Below are 20,605 nucleotides of genomic sequence, written 5' to 3' on the forward strand. Positions count from 1 at the left end.
AATACGCTACTCAATTCGGATAACCCTTTAGTTTTCTGTCCTGGTCTCTTTTCCGAATTATTTGATTGAATGAAATTGGTGATGCACGCCTGGCACGGGTGACCACCATGGTTAGACAACGTGTTAACCGTTTAACCCCGTTTCGGTTAGCAGAGGATAGAAAGTAACGTGGCCCACGTGCAGCCAGACACGAGCTAGAAATTCTTTGAAATCTACGTAGCTCCCAAAATAAAAAGGATTATAGTCGATCGTTTTACGACGCTAGAGTTCGACGATCCCCCGTTATCTGCCTCTTAATTCCCGGGTCTATGGTGTGTTTTCAGTGATAAATCATTGGTATTAGCTAACAATATTTAGATTATAAGAAATTCTTAAGAAACAAACACTCGACGCCTCGCGCAAGGGACTTTGAATCATTTCGAACACGTATTTAGCGTAGGGTAGTGGATGAAAAACATCGGAAACCGTGTTTTCTTCGACACCATTCGAAGCCCGGAGCTTTCCGAAACACGACTGCAACGATCCGGAGGAAATTGCACGATTTGATCGTGGGCCAAACACTTCTATTATTGCAGCTGTTCAAAGACAGTACGCGCGGTATTCTATTGCGCAATCCTAGCTCGAACTGCCATCATACTTAAGATTCATTGCAACAATGCTTCTACTTGTCTTTCGAAATATACTGTCATCAAAACATTGCGACTGTAGAGGTGATGGCTTTTGGACTCTTTCATCGTGTTTGCCGCGCGTCCCTCCGACGGCGGACCATGGAGAGAGTCCCAATTTTAATATAACGCTCACAGTTTTCGGGTATTTTTCGGGACAGGGCAATTAAAATACGTGGAAAAACGTATATCTACGTGGTCCGTCCATTAAGTCTTACAAGGGGAACTATCCAAGTATAACGCTCACTTATTAATGAAACTTTGCCACCTTGTAGAGCTCGTCGAGCTGAACACGCCTATACCCCATTTTGGGGGCAGACGTCTAATTGTTTAAAAGATATTAACAATTAAAGTTAGTTACTCCTTACATTGAGAAGTATGACTAACTCACACATACAAACGGTTAGCCCCGCGGTTAAACACATGACCTCGCAATCTAAAGGTCCACGGTTCAAATCCTTGGTTTCCGACAATTTTTTTTTTTTTTTTTTTTTTCTTAACCCTTTGACTGCTATGGACCCACAAATGCGTCAGGTGAAAGGTATAGCAGATAAGATAGTTTGTTTTCTGTGAATAAAAGTAATCAACACGTATTACTAATTACACGTCGTATGTTACCAAATTATAATAGTGTGATAAAATAATAAAAAAATGAAAAAATAAATTCAGAAATGAAATGAAAAAGAAAATGATAAGTGTTACTGGTTTAATTCTTATTTCGTACACAGAGAACGTTTAAGCCTAGAGTACTCAGCAGACAAAGGGTTAAGATAAATTGCAAGAAATCTTTCAATATACTCACTTAGAGATGCAAATTGTTTACGAATCTCCTCGAAACAACTAGGTAAAAGTCCAAGGGTTAATTATGGCCCTTCGAGTGTACAGCATACGGTTATACAGAAATCCGACCACGGTCGGTTCCACCGCATTGCATGGTCTTTTCCACACCGTGTGGCGTACGCTTTTTCCCGCGGTTTGCACACACGTATACACTGGACACGGATCCAACTACACACGCCACTTTCTCATCCGCATTCTTCTCCAAACGGTTGATCCCGGGGAAAGAGAGGAGACCGGACAGCATACGGTGCATATAATTGGGTCCAGTTTGAGGGGCCAGTTGCCGGTTGCATCTGGTATCCGAAGGAGCCAGGCGCAACAGAAAGGTAACACGATCCTCGTGTATAAGTATGGTGACAAGTGTCGCTAAGTTAATCCTCTCGGTGCAAAAAGCCTGTAAAGGGTAGGCACGTTTGGCTGATCAGATTCCTGGGGATCGCGATTCGAACCCGACTCTTTCGCTTCTGGGCTGACTGCTCCAAAGTGTTGAGATTACATTGGTACATGTGGTAGAGCAGAAAATTCTCTGGAGCTTAGGTTACATTGGTAAATGTACCAAATGGCTCTAAAAGTCTCAACATGCTTTTGGATTTGGAAAAATTCAAGGAGAATCTAATGCAGGATCTCTAGTATCAATGAGTACTTATTGTTAGACCTAAGTGCTACTTAAAAAATTTCATTGATGATCTTTCTCTAAAAATTTTTCATTAACCATGTACCTGTTTTTCTTTCATCTTTTTTGGTACACCTCTTACTATTATGACATAGTAAAATTCAAGAAGAACCTAGTCCAGGACCTCTAGCATCAATAGAGGTGCTACTTAAAGAATTTCATTAATGATCTTTTCCTAGAAATTTTTCATTAACTCTGTACTTGTTTTTCCCTCTCATCTTTTTCAGTGCACAGGTAATACCTATGCCTATTATGTCATAGTAAAATTCAAGGAGAACCTAGTCCAGGACCTCTAGCATTAATGAGTACTTATTGTTAGACCTAGGTGCTATTTAAAGAATTTCAGTGATGATCTTTTGCTAGAAGTTTTTCATTAACTCTGTACTTGTTTTTTCCTCTAATCTTTTTCAGTACACCTGTTAGACAGGTAATACCTGTGCCTATTATATCATAGTAAAATTCAAGGAGAATCTAGTTCAGGACCTCTAGCATCAATTAAAGAATTTTATTGATGATCTTTTTCTAGAAATTTTTCATCAACCATGTAAGTACCTACCTGTTTTTCTTTGATCTTTCTTGGTACACCTGTAATACACGTAATACCTTCGCTTATTATGTCACACTCTTCTCTGCTCGTCTCCTACAATTATGTTCTGTAAATTATTCGTCGAGCGGTGTTGCGTTAGAAGTTGTGTTTAACGAACAACCGCGACGATTGATCGTGCTACGTTGTGTAACGTTGGATAACCTTCGCGAAGGCTTTTTGCGTTTTTCGTGTTAATACCGTGGATGGAGTGGGTGCTCCTCCACTATGTTGTTATCGATCGTCCGATACCGAGCATCAAGGCTACGACGTCTCGCCTTCAGATATATTTAATGAAGATCCTACTCCTTGTTCAATGAGATCTTTCAGGCTCGTACCCGACCCACTTTCGTTCAATTTCGCCACTTAGGTTCATAGTTTTTTTATGGAACTCGTAGTTTGTCTAGAGTGTTCTTCGTATCGCATACCTAGTGTCTTTGAAGCTCTCTTCTTTTTAATAAAAAATCAGCTAAACGTGGAAATTGTAGGGTTGAAAATAATTCTAAGATAGGTTTATGCGATGGGATAATCGCAGGGTAGATTAAGTAACAGATTTTATTTCATTTTTTACGGTTCATCCTATCTTTCTTGGCTTTGATACTTTGTGTATCTTAAAATCGATAAGGTAGATTTAATTTAATATTAGAACGTTATTCTTGCGTTTCTTGGTGATTAGCTGTTTGTACATTGAATTGAGAAGAGCATCCCAAGTGTTACACTTATTAATGAAACTTTGTTGCTATATAGTACTCTTCAAATTGAACACACCTATACTCCATTTTAGGGGCATTCTACTTTTAATGTAATTTAGTGTAAATTAATGTACTGATATCAACAAAAATTATTTATTATTACTGGTCCCTTTTGTAGCACACTGAAATAAAAGAGAGAAGTTTTAAAAAATCATAACATTAAATTAAAGTTGATTTTATAAAGAAAGGGTTAATTTTAAGACCTATGTTGATTAGGTACTTTTTACAGGAGTTCCCCAAATGTTATGCTCACTTATTAATGAAATTTTGCCACTAATTGTTCAATAGTTATTAAAAGTTGAAGTTAATAAAGTATAACACACTCGACATACAATGGTCTGCAAATCCAAAGTTCGCCAGTTCAAATCTCAGGTTCCCTAAATTTTTTTTTTATTTAAAAAATTATTTTTTTTTAACTCGCCTATTAATTACATTGCATTTATTATAAAATTGAATTTTTTAAATTATCCATTATGTAATGTAAATATTTTTTAAACAATTAGACGTCTGTCCCTAAAAAGGGATATAGGAGAATTCTATATAGTAGCAAAGTTTCGTTAATAATTCATTAATTATTGATTAATGATAAGTGAACGTAATTTCATTAGTATTCCTAGCTACAATGTTAAATAATAGTTGACGTAGATTATCTGAATGTCAGCTACCTTGAGTTATAGGCTCGAGGATTTTATCGATAGCCAGCGTTCAGCATCGACCTGTCCTTAAATTCACGATATGTACATAGGTAGCTGCAATGCTGGTGAAATGTTGGAAAAGATCCAGGAGGACAGAAGCTGCATTCGTAAGCCTCTAGCACCGATAACCATCTCTAAATCTTAACGCGATACAGTGACAACAGTGTCGGACTTCAGGCGGCGTTAAATATGCGATCCAAAGTCCTCGCATCAAAGTTCTGGGTCCAAAGTGTAGGTCCAACTTATCGAGACTTCCTAATGAAATAGCGTTCGAGCCGAAAATTTAAAGAAATCTTCGTTAAAAATATGAAAAACACGTTCTGTTATTTTTTCGTGCAGAACCTCAATTCTGTTTATACGAAACTTATTTTCCATTATCGAGGTTAATTTACAAGACCGTTCTGAATCTCAGTCGCTCGATAAACCGTCTTTCGTGCAGCAGATATTCCCTCTGGAAACTCAGTTTATTCGGATTCGAACAACACGATCGCCACTTACGTTCCAATGGAATTTTAATGCGACTCGCTTTGCTCCGTGGCAACTTAATTGAACTCTCGTTCTGCCGTTGAAAATTCGACGAGAGTAGCTTTGCGAGGAGAAAGCGTGCGTGATGGAAAGTGAAAGATATGATACCGTGTTATCAGTTCGACGAAAGGATCCCGTTCCATTCGAACGAAAATCGTTTGCTCATGGATTTTTCATGGAACAACGATTCGATTCGTTCGCGTTAATCGCGGAATAAGAAACTCCTCGACGTAAAATTCTGTTGCGCAATTCGCTTTTTATAAACTGGGAATCTGCATGAATGTTTACGAGGTAATAGGTGATCGATGATCGAGGACGATCACAAAGTATCGGTACTGTTTTGCCCGCTAAAAGGAATTCGTGTAATCGTCGATATCGACGTCCACCGCGTTCGAGTATCTTCGCGTCTCGTTTATTTGTTAACCTTTGCACCGTTAGTAGGTCGATTAACGTTGCAGATTCATTGTTGCTCGCTGGATATCGTTTCACCAGGATCGTAACGTACGTTCGAGGAACGTTTGCGACACGGTGACAACGTTGAATAGACCATTGAACATCGCATCCGTTGGATGTGCGTTCTTGATGATATTGATTTGTTGCGAATTTATATTTAGACCCGACGCGAACTTGCCTCGGAGGAACGGGTTATTTATCCTTGTTTTCCTGTTCGGAGCCAACCGGGGAAAGAGATACGTTTCGAAAAGCGCTTCTATCATAGCCGGTGCACGTGCCGCCTTTTCTCGTTGTTGCCTCGTTTTCCCGGAAACGGGCTTCGATTCGTTCGAAAATTCCCCCGTTCCATTTAGCCTATGTACGTCAGAAAGAACGTTTATCGGCTAATGAAAACGTGATTGATCAATCGAATTTTGTATCGGGACAAATTTCCGAGAATTTTTCTTCCTATCTTACCGATGACCGTCTTCCTTTGGTTATCGTGGGTCACCGAATATTTTCTTGAATTTATTAACCATGTTGCTTCGAAAAATCTTTCGTGAACTTTCGAAAGTTTCTGTAACAGGTGGATCACCGATGGACAAACTTCCATTCGGTTCAAATCTCCGTGGGTCATCGATGAGCCACGGAGAAAAATTGTGGTATTTATTTATTTATGTCATCGTTGGTGTTTACCTGATTGCGTAAAAAAATAAATGGCAGCCTTCGAAATGTTTCCTCTTAGCAACTTAATTAATCATAATGTACAAGGTGATTAATTATAGGGCTTATAGCATTCACCGAGTGGAGTGAGAAAATGTCTAATTAGCATAGGTTCTAAAATGAATCCTTTCTATGTAAGCATAAGCTTATAATTTACATATTAATATCAATAAAGATTATTTATTATTATTGGTCCTTTTTGTAACACGTTGAAATAAAAAAAGAAGTTTCAAAAAATTAAGACATTAAATAATACTTGATTTTATAGAGAAAGGGTTAATTCTAAGACCTCTGTTGATTAGACATATTAATATCAGCAAAGATTATTTATTATTACTGTTCCATATCACATTAAAATAAAATTAAAAAATTAAAGAAGTCATGACATTAAATAAAACTTGATTTAATAGGGGAAGGGTTAATTCTAAGACCTCTGTTGATTAGACATATTAATATTAGCAAAGATGATTTATTATTACTGTTCCATATCAAATTAAAATAAAATTTAAAAAAGGGTTCAAGAAGTCATGACATTAAATAGAACTTGATTTAATAGGGAAAGGGTTAATTCTAAGACATATTAATATTAGCAATATGATCATTTATTATTACTGTTCCATATCAAATTAAAATAAAATTTAAAAAATTAAAGAAGTCGTAATATGAATTAAAAGTTGACTTCTTAGAGGAAACTCCATCCTCCGTGGGTCACCGCTGACTCACGAAGCAGTGTCCTACATTACTATTAACACTTTGACTGCCAAATATTACTTTTGCCTTCCAAAATCTTACGTATATTGTCTTCAAAATACTTCATTATATTATTATCTATAATTTCAAGTATCTAATACGAGTATTTCCAATTAAGTCAAAGAATTCCTAATAATATAAATAATAGATTCCTATCAAAATTCAAGCGCCACCCATACCAGTCAAAATAATAATTGTAAAAATTTCGCCATTGGTTAAACGACGTCCTTCGCGGTAATTGTTTCATCGCATTGTTCGAAGAGATCCTCGCGAAGGACTTCTTAAACCATCTGCACCGTTTCAACACCGGATTTAGACCGGCCTTTCTTTTTTTTTTTTTTTATCTCGCCTCAATTAAGCAAGGTAATAGTTGCGTACGTATGGTGAAACTCGGGTTCGCACGTGTGGAGGTACACGTGTGCACACGATTTACCTGGGGACGAGGCAAACGGAGGAATGCGTGTAACGTAAGGCAGCAGTACCGTATCAAATAACGGTTGTGCCACGGTAAGCCTCTGTTTTCACGAAGGGACGGCTTCCCTCGAACCGTTACAAAGCTGTTCTGTCAAAAACAAAAGGGATCTATAAATACGGCCGTACAATGCCATCTTTGCGAATCGCTACTATTAACGTCGCGTTGTCCATTCGTATTGCGTCAGAGAAGCAGACACATCGATTCGAGTGGATGCGTGGGCGTGAAATATATTTCATTGATGAAAACCACGCAATAATTCAGGGATAGAACCTCGCGTTTCTTTATCGATTCTTTTCGGGTGAAATTCTGTCTTATCTCGAATCACCTTGGCGATAGAGCCGATCGATTTGTAGAGTATCTTCTTTTACCAGGCACGTTTTCGTGTTGTCTAGCAATCGTGTGGAACACGCGTTCCTTCGATTAATAGCATTACGCCTTTTTTTTTCGCCTGGCTACGATAACGAGTCCGATACGAATGACGCAAACATTTCAAAGTGTCATCCGGACTACAAGCTCAACGAAAACGACACGTGGTACGCTAGGAATTAAAGTAAAAACCTACGATCCGATAGAACGCTTGGCGAAACAGCCCGTGGTTTTATCGCGCGCCAGCGTCATGCTGCGTTAGACACTTCGAACGATCCGATTGATTAACGTTAATGAATAATCACCGCAATTTGAAAGTTCCTTTTTTGTCGTTCACGCCCGGAGGAAACGTACCTTTGAACCGAGCTACTTTTGCACCGGTACATGTACATATTTGCTGGATAATTAAAGGCGACACCGGTTCGCTCCTTTAACATCGTTCGAACGTGCCGAATAACTAATTAAACCTGCCTGTTTGTTATAGTAAATTAATGTTATTGTCGGCAATCATCTGGCGAACGCGTCACGATTAATGTCGTGAATTCATTATCGTTTGTTTTTTTTCGTTCAGTATTTTCCTGCTGGTTAGTAGTCGTGTCACGATTGAACGTCAGTCGTATGAAATATAATAAACAGGTCAATACAGAGATTGTGCCACTGTTCGAACCATCGAGTCTTTAAAAAGATTCGTATATAGGAGGGAATAATGTCTAAACAAATAGTGTTAGATCAACTTTTGAACGGCGGACCATGGAGAGAGTCCGAAAACGCCGCGGCGGACCATGGAGAGAGTCCCAAAACGGCGCGGCGGACCATGGAGAGAGTCCCAAAACGGCGCGGCGGACCATGGAGAGAGTCCCAATTCTAATTCAATTCTCTACTTCATATTTTCATTTTCTATATTTTCTAAGCTATTAGGTTAATAATAACTTTAGATTAATATCTTTATGTATCTGTTTTATAAATTTGAGGCCCAATTAACCTAGACTCTAAAAAAATTTAATTATTCAATTTGATATTTCACTTTCCTGCTCCCTATATTTAATTTCCTCTATTATCTTCTATAATCGTCCGAATTAAATAAAATTCTCAGCCTCGGTTACCTGCGTACTCCACTTTATTCGAAGCTTACCGTTGAATTGAATTTTCAGCGGCATCGGTGCAAATTCGTTCGATGAGAATATTTCTCATCCGATAAATCGTACAAGGAAATATTGTTGTCGGTGAGATATTAAATGCACGTGTAGTTGGCTTTCGTCCGGCGAAAGAAAGTAGTCGGTCCCGTTACGAAATAGCGAGTGAATGCCGATTATCTGGGTCAGACAAAAGCGGAACTTACACGCTTGCTCGAAAGATTGTCGAATCGTTTAACTCGCAGCCATTTACTTTAACTTTTGTCCATTTTAACCGCTGTCGTTCCATTCGATGGCAAGGGTAATCGAGGAAAGCAATTACAATGCCTTGTTTGCTTTTCGAAAAACTATACAGCCTTACCTGGGCAGCTTATACGAGCCGGGGCTATCTTCTGACTAAGGTTTGGGTTTCTCGTAGACCGCTCAATTTCTTGACCCATAGTCAAGAAATTCAGCTTTGTTATTTCTCGTTAACCCCAGGGTGAATGGATTTACGAATCCACGAAATTGTATAGATTATTTCTGGAGGATTTTCTGGCCGGGAAAATACCCTTTGTATCTTTAAAAAATGCTTCTTTTCCGTGTTATTAATACGAAACTAATCAAAATGACTTGTTTCAAGTTTCTTATTTTAAATTAGAAATCTTATCGAGGTATTTTTGTTGAAATTTACTAAAAGTTACAATTTGTTAGAATCAAGGAAAAAATAGTAAAAGCCAATTTTTTAATTTTTTTATCTGATTCTGTAATGAAAATTTAAAATATGACATTTGTAAATTTAAATATGAGCATGCTGAAAATTTCATGGAAGTCGGTCATTTAAAACTTATAGGTAATTAAAATTTCCCAGAATGTAATTAGTTAGGTTCTTAGATGAAAAGTGGAGATTTTCAGAAATTTTAATTACTTGTAACTTCTAAGTGCATCGATGTAAATTTTTAAATTTACAAATGTCATATTTTAAATTTTCATTAGACTCACATAAAAAAATTGAAAAATTACCCTTCACTATTTTCTTTTACAATTTCAACAAATTATAATTTTTCAAAACGACAAAGTAAAGCAATTTTTGCTTCTCCAAAAACCTCAAGTCATTTGGTCCAATTTTAAATGAGGTGTTCTGTTGTAAACGGTGTCCGAATACTTTTGCGGCCCACTGTACACCACCCGCGCCAAAATAATGTTTTGAATCGACTGGGTAATAGAAATTTGCATAGAAATTTTGAATTCGAATAATCCTCCGTTTAATGTAAGATGCTTCTGAAAAATGCGTTCCATTTCTCAGAGGCCCAGCATCTCCGTCGAGTTCTATATTTAAAACTGTCACGATTGAAGTTTCACAACGTCGTTTCACAATTTCAGGAATTCGTTGTGCTCTCTAGCAGTCGGTTAATTTCTTTCATCGAGACGGTTTGCTCGCGCGAATTACTCCCGCGAATCGGTGGCTCGGATTAACACGGTTCCGCGCACAGGGCCAAGTACGAAGCGCGCCTTTTCATCGGGAATGAATGCAGCGATTTCTTCTCGCCTTTTGCCAGCGAAAAAAATATCTCTCCTCGTGCGAGCGCGTTTCTTTTTTCGTTTCTCTCGCGAACTCGTCGGATTTGTTTGAAAGGATTTTTCTTTTTTTTTTATCGAAACAAAGGAGCCGTATAAACGCGGCAACGGGAGAAACAGAGACAGAGGAGGAAGGAGGCTTTTTAGAAATGTAAAAGGTGAAACTGAAAAACCACCGAGATCTCGACGTTTCACGATTGAACGAGTGATTTCGTTTGCTTTCGACGAGTTTCAACGACACGTGGAACTCGGTAATTGAATCTCGTATCAAACGATATGTTAATTAAGCGTGATTAGAATACAGGGGCTTAAACGTTTCCGGTTTCGACTCTATTCAGGAAGTAAAAGACTAATACATTTTCATAGTTTTGTTTTAATGATCTATCGATAGCATCGGTAATCCTTAGATTTACTGATTTACTGTTTGGTAATTACCGTTATGTATTTCGAAACGTTCGTAGCACGTTTTTATAGCGTGGGTCATCGGTGAGTCACGGAGTATTTTGCTTCGAAACGGATTTCTGCATTTATTATACAATGTACAGTATCACAAGGGACCGTGTAAAGTTTACGACACGTTTTTATAGCGTGAATCATCGGTGACCCACTGAGTATTTTTCTTCATCAGTTCCTACGCTTGTTATGCGGTGCGTGGTATATCATGGTGAGTTTCATAAAAAAATGTAATACGTTCTTCTTGTGGCGTGGGTTATCGATGACCCCCATGGAGTACTTTCCTTCATCAGTTCCTACTTTTGTTGTTCGATATGTGGTATATCATGGGGGATTTTATAAAAAATTGTAATAAGTTTCTTTGGCATGGGTCGTCGATGACCCATGGAATATTTTCCTTTATCAGTTCCTACTTTTGTTGTTTGATATGTGGTATATCATGAGGGATTTTATAAAAAATTGTAATAAGTTTCTTTGGCATGGGTCGTCGATGACCCATGGAATATCTTCCTTCATCAGTTCCTACGATTATTGTACAATGCTGTACCATAATGGATTTTATAAAAAATTGTTATAAGTATCTGATTACTTGTAATTGTTTCATAATAAATTGTAATAAGAATTTGTGACGGGAGTTATAAATGACCCATGAATAGGATTTTTCATGGAAAATTACATTTAAAAATTGTAATTTGATCTTGAAACGTTGGTGACCCACGGAGTATTTTTATTCTAAATCGATTCTTTATCCCACATTTGCTGTATCATGGACAGTTACAAGAAAAAATTGTAATTCGTTCTTGAAACGAGTGTCCCACGCACTAGTTCCCTTTCAAATCATTTTCTTACTCGGTATATAGGTGACCCACGGACTATTTTTATTCTAAATCAGTTCTTTATTTTACATTTGTTATATCATGAAGAATTATATTAAAAAATTTTAATTGTTGAGACGTGAGTGACCCACGGAGTAGTTTTCTTCTAAACCACTTTCTTACTCGGTATTCAAATGACCCACGGAGTATTTTCATTTTAAATTAGTTCTTTATTCTACATTTGCTATATCGTAGAAAATTATATTAAAAAATACTAATTCCTAAGACGCGAGTGACCCACGGGCTAGTTTTCTTCTAAACCACTTTCTTACTCGCTGTTCAAGTGACCCACGGAGTATTTTCATTCTAAATCAGTTCTTTATTCCACATTTGCTATATCGTAGAGAATTATATTAAAAAATTTTAATTGTTGAGACGCGAGTGACCCACGGAGTAGTTTTCTTCTAAACTACTTTCTTACTCGCTGTTCAAGTGACCCACGGAGTATTTTCATTCTAAATCAGTTCTTTATTCCACATTTGCTATATCATAGAAAATTATATTAAAAAATACTAATTCCTAAGACGCGAGTGACCCACGGGCTAGTTTTCTTCTAAACCACTTTCTTACTCGCTGTTCAAGTGACCCACGGAGTATTTTCATTCTAAATCAATTCTTTATCCCACATTTGCTATATCATAGAAAATTATATCAAAAAATTTTAATTCCTAAGACGCGAGTGACCCACGGAGTAATTTTCTTCTAAATCACCTCCTTACTCGATATTCAGGTGTAAGTAAAAACAAACGCAGGTACATCGCCAGAAAATGATCTACCATCGCAATGAAACGACGTAACGAATCAATTGCTCAACAATTTCAATGGCAACCATACGCTCGGTTAACAGCACGTGGTACTTGAAACGCGAACGATACGCATCAAATTCGTACGGATCTCTGTGAATATTCATCGGCAGCTGTTAGCGGGCTAATCGATCGCCACCACTTCGCCAGTTCGCATTCTGCTGGCTTGTTTGCGTACACAATCGTGGCCAGCTCTTTCCACGTTCACGCGACCACGGAAAAGTGTGTCACGCTTAAGCTTGCCTCGTAAATCGAGTCAGCGTTTAAGTTTTTCTTCCGGTCTACATCGTTTCCATCCCATTAGAACCGTGTATTCTTAACTTTCCTAGAACCGCTTCGTTACTTTAATCCCGGCTCGTTGGTCAAGCTACTTTCAAGTACACCTGAAAATCCTGGGAACTTGCGTCATCGTCGACACTTTTCGTTTGACTTTCGTCATTTCCAGATTACCGATCGAATTCAGTCGCGAAACTTGCAGCGAATTCTTCCGGTTCAAACGGACGTGGAAAACTGGATGGATTTCTCGATCGAAAGGGATCAATGGTCGATCCAGTGACATCGGTTACGGTGCTCCATGAAAATTGTAAAAAGCGAAGGGAAGTGGAGCACCGGTGTATACGTCTAATTCTGGTACACGGAATGGCAGGTAGAAGCGTACCGGTGTACTCGAGTTTGCTTGTTGTCGCTTTTACTACCTTGACATGGATTCTCGCCAGTCAGGGCCGGGGACACTCGAAAAGGACCCCTGTCTGTTCGGTTCGCTCGGCAACCCTTTCAACATCCCGGCGAAAATTCAATTTCATTCCGTGGATGATTTTCTATCAGAGGCGAGAAAATATCTTGAAATGTTTTAGGCATCTGCGTGTGTGAATTAATGATGATTTTTCATTCAGAAAACGTGTTATTTCCTTCTCAGACGTGGAACGAAAATTGATTTTATATCAGACAAGTTATTATCTGGAAGGTTGAGCAGGTTTGTCCATTTATACCGCGAAATATGCAAAATTTCATTCCCATTTTAATTCAATTTGATATTTCTTTCATTTATGTTTACTTTAGCTTCGCAAGTTGTTATTGGATAAGACAGAATTGCAGCTTTTAGTGTTTTTTTGTGGAAACGAATGTTTTTCTTTGAAATGAACCAGGTATAAAACCGATCGTTTTGAACAGTTGTAATAATACGTCGATCGTGCAGAAATTAAGTGACTGTACTTTATTTTGCTACTGTGTCGTCGGTGAAATTTGGGAAGAATTTCAAGGGGTTAACCCTTTGAGGGGCAGTGGTACCTTTTCGTCTTTAGTTTTTTCTTTAATTAGGAATTAATTTTCAAATTTGTTCAACATATGAGTACTTTTTAGACTCTTGAGATTTCAATTTATAAATTTGTTTACTTATAATTAGTTGTAAACAATTAAAACCCCAAAAAATCGGTTTTTTTCAGAATAAATTCGGTTATTCTTGAACGAGAAGTCCTACAGTTCTGAAAATGTTTGTGCATATATCTTATACCTAGTACTATAACATATATTTTTTTCAGAATTTTTCGCATGTCAGTTTTCTCGAAAAAAATTTTTGAATTTTGCAATTTTTACGTCAGAATTAGTGACCCCAAAAACCCTTTGATAACCTTTGATTTCAATAATTTGTTCGGAAGAAAAATCTGCCCCTCAAAGGGTTAAAGACTTTCGATACACTACCCTAATTACGTGGAGCAGCAATGAGAAAATCAGAGGAGAATTAATTTGTCTCGTCAGATTTATATTCAAAAGTTTTCCAAACGAATCATTGTGATTATATTAAAAGCAGCGAACCTGTGCTAAACGTTTTAAATATATCTACACGGTTTCCCGTCGTACTCGAACGAAGAAGTCTGTAAATATTTTCCATAGTTTGCAAACACACCAGTTCCCAGGTAAACCAACAGACGATAAATCTCCTCGCACGAAGTTATCGAAATTGTATTTTAGATCAGCGCTTCTTAACGAGCGTGGGGCATTTATGAAAAAGTTGAGTATTACTCTTCTGAATTTTTCAACCGTGATTTAGAATAATATTTTGGATCGTTTGTAACCCATGTCTAAATTTAGAAAAAGGGGGGAAATAGTTATGATTGATTGAAATTATGAAAAGGACCTAATAGGAGACTAAATGTGTAAATTGTTTAATATAACGCGAAATGGTGTTCTTATGACGAGTGTCAAGAGTGACGTTGAAAAGGACACGATTTCAGGGTCTCGTTCAAAAATATTGCATGAATGAATAGTGTAACCTATGCACGAGAATAAATTTAGCATAACCTTCTGAAACAGCTAACCTTGGCTAATCATCGTTTTTGTCTGTCTCCACGTCGCACTACTGCTCGAATATGAGTGTATAATTTGATTTAAAAATAAAGAAAGAAAATACATGGCAGCCTTCGAAATGTTTCCTCTTAACAGCTTAATTAATCCTATTATGTAAGGTGATTAAAAAAAAATATGGTCTTATGTTTACAAGGCTTGCAGCACTGTAAGTAGTGGAATAAAAAATGTCTAATTAACATAGGCTCTATAATTAACTTTCTCTGTAAAATCAACTTTTATTATTTAACAAGTATGGTTTAGTTCAAGATTGTAAACAGAAGTTTATAAATTCATAACATTAAATAAAAGTTGATTTTACAGAGAAAGGGTTAATTTAAGACCTATATTAATTAGTCATTTTTTATTCCACTTGCTCCTCAAGTGTTACGATCACTAATTAATGAAACTTTGCCTCTATGTATAAATATTGCCACTAATTGTTCAATAGATATTAGCAATTAAAGTTAATTACTCCTTACATTCTAAAGTACACGTACAAAGGGTTAAACCCATCCCTGCAAATCCAAAGGTCGCCAGTTCAAATCTCGGGTTCCCTAATTTTCTTTTTTTTAATTAAAAAATTAATTTTTTTTAATTAATTTATTAACGACATTGCATTTATTACAAAATTAAAAATTTTTCATTATTATTCATCACATAACGTTAATATTTTTTAAATAATTAAACCTCTGCCTCAAACATGGAGAATAAGAGTATTCAGCTTGACGAATTCTATAAGGTGGCAAAGTTCCGTTAATAAGTTAGTTTTGAACTTGTGGAGTTCCCTATATTTACATTGTACTTTCTTGAAAGCTGATGAAACAAGTAAAAAAGAAGTTTTAAGTGCTCAGTTTTGACAATGACCCCTCCAAGTGTGAATACCCTCCTTAAGTGTCCGAGGATCAGCTGACTTGTGATCATAGGATATGTAAATAGATATGCATTCGCAAAATCAGCAAACCCTATCAAACAATTAAAGGTCATTTACTTTTCTTTTTTTTGCAACACAGCAAAGATCGATGTACATAATCTCCTATTGTGTGCATTCATGTATGAACACGTGTTCATTTGCATGATCGCTGGTATATATCTGTGTGCACATCATTAGGTTACAATTAAGTATCTAAAATTAAACTATTGTTTAAAGAATTTCATAAAGACTTTTATGGTGCACAACTTTTTTAAAACACTGAGGATTTCTGAAGTCTTCGTTCGATCAGAATGCACTTATAATTGCAATTAGAATTGCATTTGATCGTAGCTTAAACGGAACACTAGATTACGGTTTCGAAATCCTTTGTAGTTGTTCTTTCATACGGTGTTTCAAACACACAGCTGCATTCCCCTGGCGTATATTTACCTATACATATACTTATTCTCGGTTGCACACCTGCTCGTATTAGTTGCACCGCAGGTGCATCTACCTTTGCACACGACACCTCGAATGACCGGCATTCCATGACGATATTTCGTGATTTTTACCACACTTGAACAATTCTTCGCTCTGTTTATTAATTTCTAATATCTTTTGCATTATTCCAGAAAACAGAAAGCTTTTAAATAATTTTTGTTAAATTAATTTTCTGTTAGCATTCGTTCTAAATATATTAGATTGGCAATTAAATGTTTAATTTCGACATTTTATTAAAATTCAAATGAATCATTTTAATTTGTATTATGTATAGTGACATAAGAATCAATGATTCTTTCTTTTCCTATTTTATCCCCAAGACCGATTGTAAACAAGCTGATTCGATATTCAAAGTGGAGAATCATTTTGCAATCATCTTCGCCGACCTTGTCTCGATCTTGGGGAATGACAATCGATGTCCAGCTATGGATTCCAGACTTGTGAAATCACATACCTTTTTCCTCTCAAAATTTCAATTAACACCGTCGTCAAATTCCGACATTCTTCGTGTAAATCTGTTCGGTATTATTAAAATGAAAATGCTAGATAATTGTACTGGTAAAATATGCAGTTGAAATATTTTAAAATATCCACCTTTGTTCAAATTATTTTATTTTTGTTTTAAAAAATGCTCGTATGTTTGCCGTGCAAATTGGATCCAGCCTTTGTCTCGAGGAATCGCAATTAAATCTCTGTCATGACGAAATTTCATATCAAACATTGAGCAAGAGCACTGACCGTGGATTCAGTGTTCCACGAAAGTCTTTAAAATCGTATTTTATTCATCTATCAATTAACCTTTTAAAATCCAAATTTTCTGTGTTTTTGAAAAAGTATTTCAAAAGTCGATGATGTTGTGCAAGGTAATTTATGCAGTTGTTGACCCCTGATTGCTGCAGTGTATTTCTTTTATAATAAACTATAATTCTATTCGGAAGAGAAAGTATTCGGACTACGGAAGGAAATTATTATTTTATTATTTAACGCTTCAACAGCGGAGTTTAAGTCAGTCGTGACCCAAATAAGGATATTAATCTAAAGTTCAATATATAATTTTTAAACGGAAGATTTTCATATATTAAAACAATGTAAAATTTTGAAAATAATATTAGGGCTTTCTCCATGGTCCGCCGTTTTGGGGCGGTCTTCCTGGTCCGCCGTTCTTGGAATAAAAAACACATTGTTTTATATTATATTTCTTACTTCTTTTTTTAGAAAAAAGGTAAATCATTATTCAGGGGCTTATACGTCACCCTCTTTTTAATTTCAAAAGTGTGAACAAGAAAATTGTGCATAAATGTAAGATAAACATTTGCTATGTTACCTTGGATAGTTACACGTGTCTATAGAAGGTTAAGCATATTTTCCTTTTCTTATTTGCAATTGCTATTGTAGTTAATGATACTTATAAAAATTCAGTTTTTTAAGTAACATTCAATTAATCAATTTCGTATCGATAAATGCATATTTTAATAAATTCTCTCATTTGTAGTCTACCGCAGTCTCTGCATAGATGTTTTATGATATTCAAATCTGGATAGCTTTTTTATTCAAGTCGAAACCTGGTACATTTCCACTATAAAACCACCTGTTTGGTTCCTCCAGTTTTTTATCCCATCAAATGTAAAGAAAATTAACAAAAAGCCTCAATATTTCAAAGGTGTTACGTTCTTAATGAGAAACACAGCCAGTCAGTTTTTTAAACCTTTCAAAATTTTTTGTTTCGTATATTTTACTTAAAAATCGCCAAAATTCCATCGCAAAAAAATTAAATATCATTTGTTAATTTTAATAAATTATTCCACGAAGAAAAAGATGCGACGGTCTCAGACGTTGCTGTCGAAGTTTTTTAATATCGCAATTAATTTTCTTTATAAAATCAAAAATTTGAAATTGCTTTTCCATTATAAGCAGTATACTCCAGCATTGAGCTCTTCTGTTTCTTCCAAGTAATTTCACGAACGTATGACTTCCGTTTTAAAAATAAATCGCGATATTGATTCAAATTAGATATCTCGTGTGTAAGCGTGTAAAAACTGTTCGACCGGGTGTCTTATCGAATAAAGTACGCTTAACAAAGCGATTGCAGCACAGCCTTGGCCTAAGATAATTTCACAAGTTTGACAAAAAAGGAAAAAGGGAAAAGAAACATTTTAAATGTTGATAAAGCGAGCTTTGCCCGACAAGAACTGTCGTGTTTCTTATACGAAAATATGAGACATAAGATTTCCTAATGAAAACGTGAATTAATTAAACCAGAAACTTAATCATGTCAGTTAATAAAACTGGCTTTTATAATTATCGAATATCTATGTCCCTCTGAATCATATTTTTGTAAGTAAATCATCATTTCAGATGGTAATTTAACACTTTGAATGCTATTGTACCCATCCTTGAATTTCCATTGGAATTCATTACCCATAGATTTAAGTAACTTAATTTTAACTTACATTTTATAACGATCTTATTTTGGATCTATGTTATGAATAATAAATTTTATAATTAAATTTAAATCAATATTTAACATCTCAGTTAATTCATAATTATTGATTATTAAATTATAACTTAGACTTCACTTTAAATTTTTAGTGTTAATTTAATATTTCAGTTTATTAAAGCCTGGGGCTTTTTATAGGAAAGATGTAAAATTTAGAAAATTAAAATAATATGATGTACAGAATTAAATTAGAATTTTTCTTTCATATATTGGAAGAAGAATTTTTAAATGAACAGTGTGAAATTAACGAGATAAAATTAGGGCTCTCTCCATGGTCCGCCGTCAGAGGGTTGACTTATATTTACATAAATTTATTAATTTATATTTACAATTAACTTTATCTAAAATTCAACATAGCTATATCTGACTTATATTATTCTAAGTCAATTCTAAACATAATCCAACCATATTACCTCCATCAATGTTATCATTTTACTTTCGAGTTACAATGATCTAAGTATTCCTGTTTTATCACTTCCTCCTGTCGTACTTAATCCACGAATCATTCGAAAGTACGTGGAACGAAAGTCCAGTCAGAGGCATTCAAATAGAAAGTTCAGTTATAACAGTATTTCGATAATCACAGCCGATGAAGGTCGTCTACTATTTTTCTGAAGGTAGTGAAAAATGGTTAAAAAATCGTTACTCCACCATTCGATGGAATGTTTAAAAAATCATTTGCGATAATGAGACATTTATACATTTTTCACAAATATCGATCTATCTCTTTTGTACGGAATAAATTGAATAAATTAAATATAAAATGGAGTGATCTTTTGTCGGTTACAGTGAACCTGGCCGACAGCGGAGGACAGAGGGTAGACATGACGCACTTCGATTTGCTGAAGGTCCTTGGAACTGGAGGTACGTGAACGAAATCCTTTATAAAAGATTATTCGCCTTGTCGCGCACACTGAACCAAAGTAAGATTAACAAACCAATTTCAAGAAACTTTTTAACCCTTTACGGACGATCTAAACATAATTATCATAATAATTTATAATTCCGTATATACTGCCTTATATTCTTGATACACAACAGAGCTCTAAATGTAGGCAGTTAAGATTTATAATATTTGCTTTGGAGGATGGAATTATTACTTCCTTTAATTTAAATTAATAATACTTTCTGCAAGCTTAACGATGCTCGGTCTCCAAAGGATTAACACATTTCTGCTGGTGTTGAATTAAATAGAAATAGGAGGATCCTATCAGAATTTTCCAAATTTCCTATATTTTTTAAATTTCCTAAATTTCCTATATTTTTTAAATTTCCTAAATTCTCTATATTTTCTAAATTTCCTATGTTTTCTAAATTTTCTATATTTTTTAAATGTCTTAAATTTCCAAGATTTCATAAATGTCACTATTCAGATTTATAAACAAGACATATTAAAACAAGACAGAACCCATTAAAAGATTTTTTCCTGAAACGTCTTCGGTCAGAAATAATTAACACGTCTATTAGTTGAAGAAGCTCTTTCGATAAAGAGCGAACGTAAGTAGGGCTACATAAGATGGGCAAAACTTTTCTGCAGCTTACGGTAAGGTGTTCCTGGTGCGAAAGAGGACGGGCACCGATGCTGGACGTCTTTACGCCATGAAAGTATTGAAGAAAGCGTCGATCGTGCAGAAGAAGAAGACGACCGAGCACACGAAAACGGAGAGACAAGTTCTGGAGGCCGTTCGAGACAGTCCTTTTTTAGTTACCTTGCATTACGCCTTTCAGACGGACGCCAAGCTCCATCTGATTTTAGGTAAATTACATGCACTATGGTATCTATGATAATAGACTGAGCTGTCGTTAAATATCGCGGTGCCCGGGGCAGAGTCGAAATTATGAGAAAATATTTATTCAGAAAGAAATAATCCTTAAATCTATTGTAATAAAACTATGGTTTAACAGAGGGTATTTTTATCTCTGTCATTTATTGCAAAATTTAACATAGGGTATTTGTAGTATTTAAACGTGGGGCCCGGGGGCAAGTATCTCTTTTGTCCGGTACTGGAGGCTCTGATAATCTTAAAATCTATTATGATAAAATTGTAATATAA

The 20,605-nt window shown here is 35.8% G+C and overlaps 1 protein-coding gene across 5 annotated transcripts in view; it reads left to right on the forward strand.

Annotated features, from left to right (window-relative positions):
* LOC117607886 (ribosomal protein S6 kinase alpha-5) overlaps nucleotides 1-20,605 on the forward strand; it is a 36,697-nt gene that overhangs the window by 8,042 nt on the left and 8,050 nt on the right. For all 5 annotated transcript variants that reach the window (XM_034332110.2, XM_034332107.2, XM_034332109.2 and 2 more), the window contains 2 exons: nucleotides 19,341-19,415; nucleotides 20,089-20,307. In XM_034332110.2, the coding sequence (XP_034188001.1) occupies nucleotides 19,341-19,415; nucleotides 20,089-20,307 (294 nt within the window). The remainder of the gene's footprint in view (nucleotides 1-19,340; nucleotides 19,416-20,088; nucleotides 20,308-20,605) is intronic.

This window comes from Osmia lignaria, chromosome 5 (assembly GCF_051020975.1).
Source record: "Osmia lignaria lignaria isolate PbOS001 chromosome 5, iyOsmLign1, whole genome shotgun sequence".
NCBI lineage: Eukaryota > Metazoa > Arthropoda > Insecta > Hymenoptera > Megachilidae > Osmia > Osmia lignaria.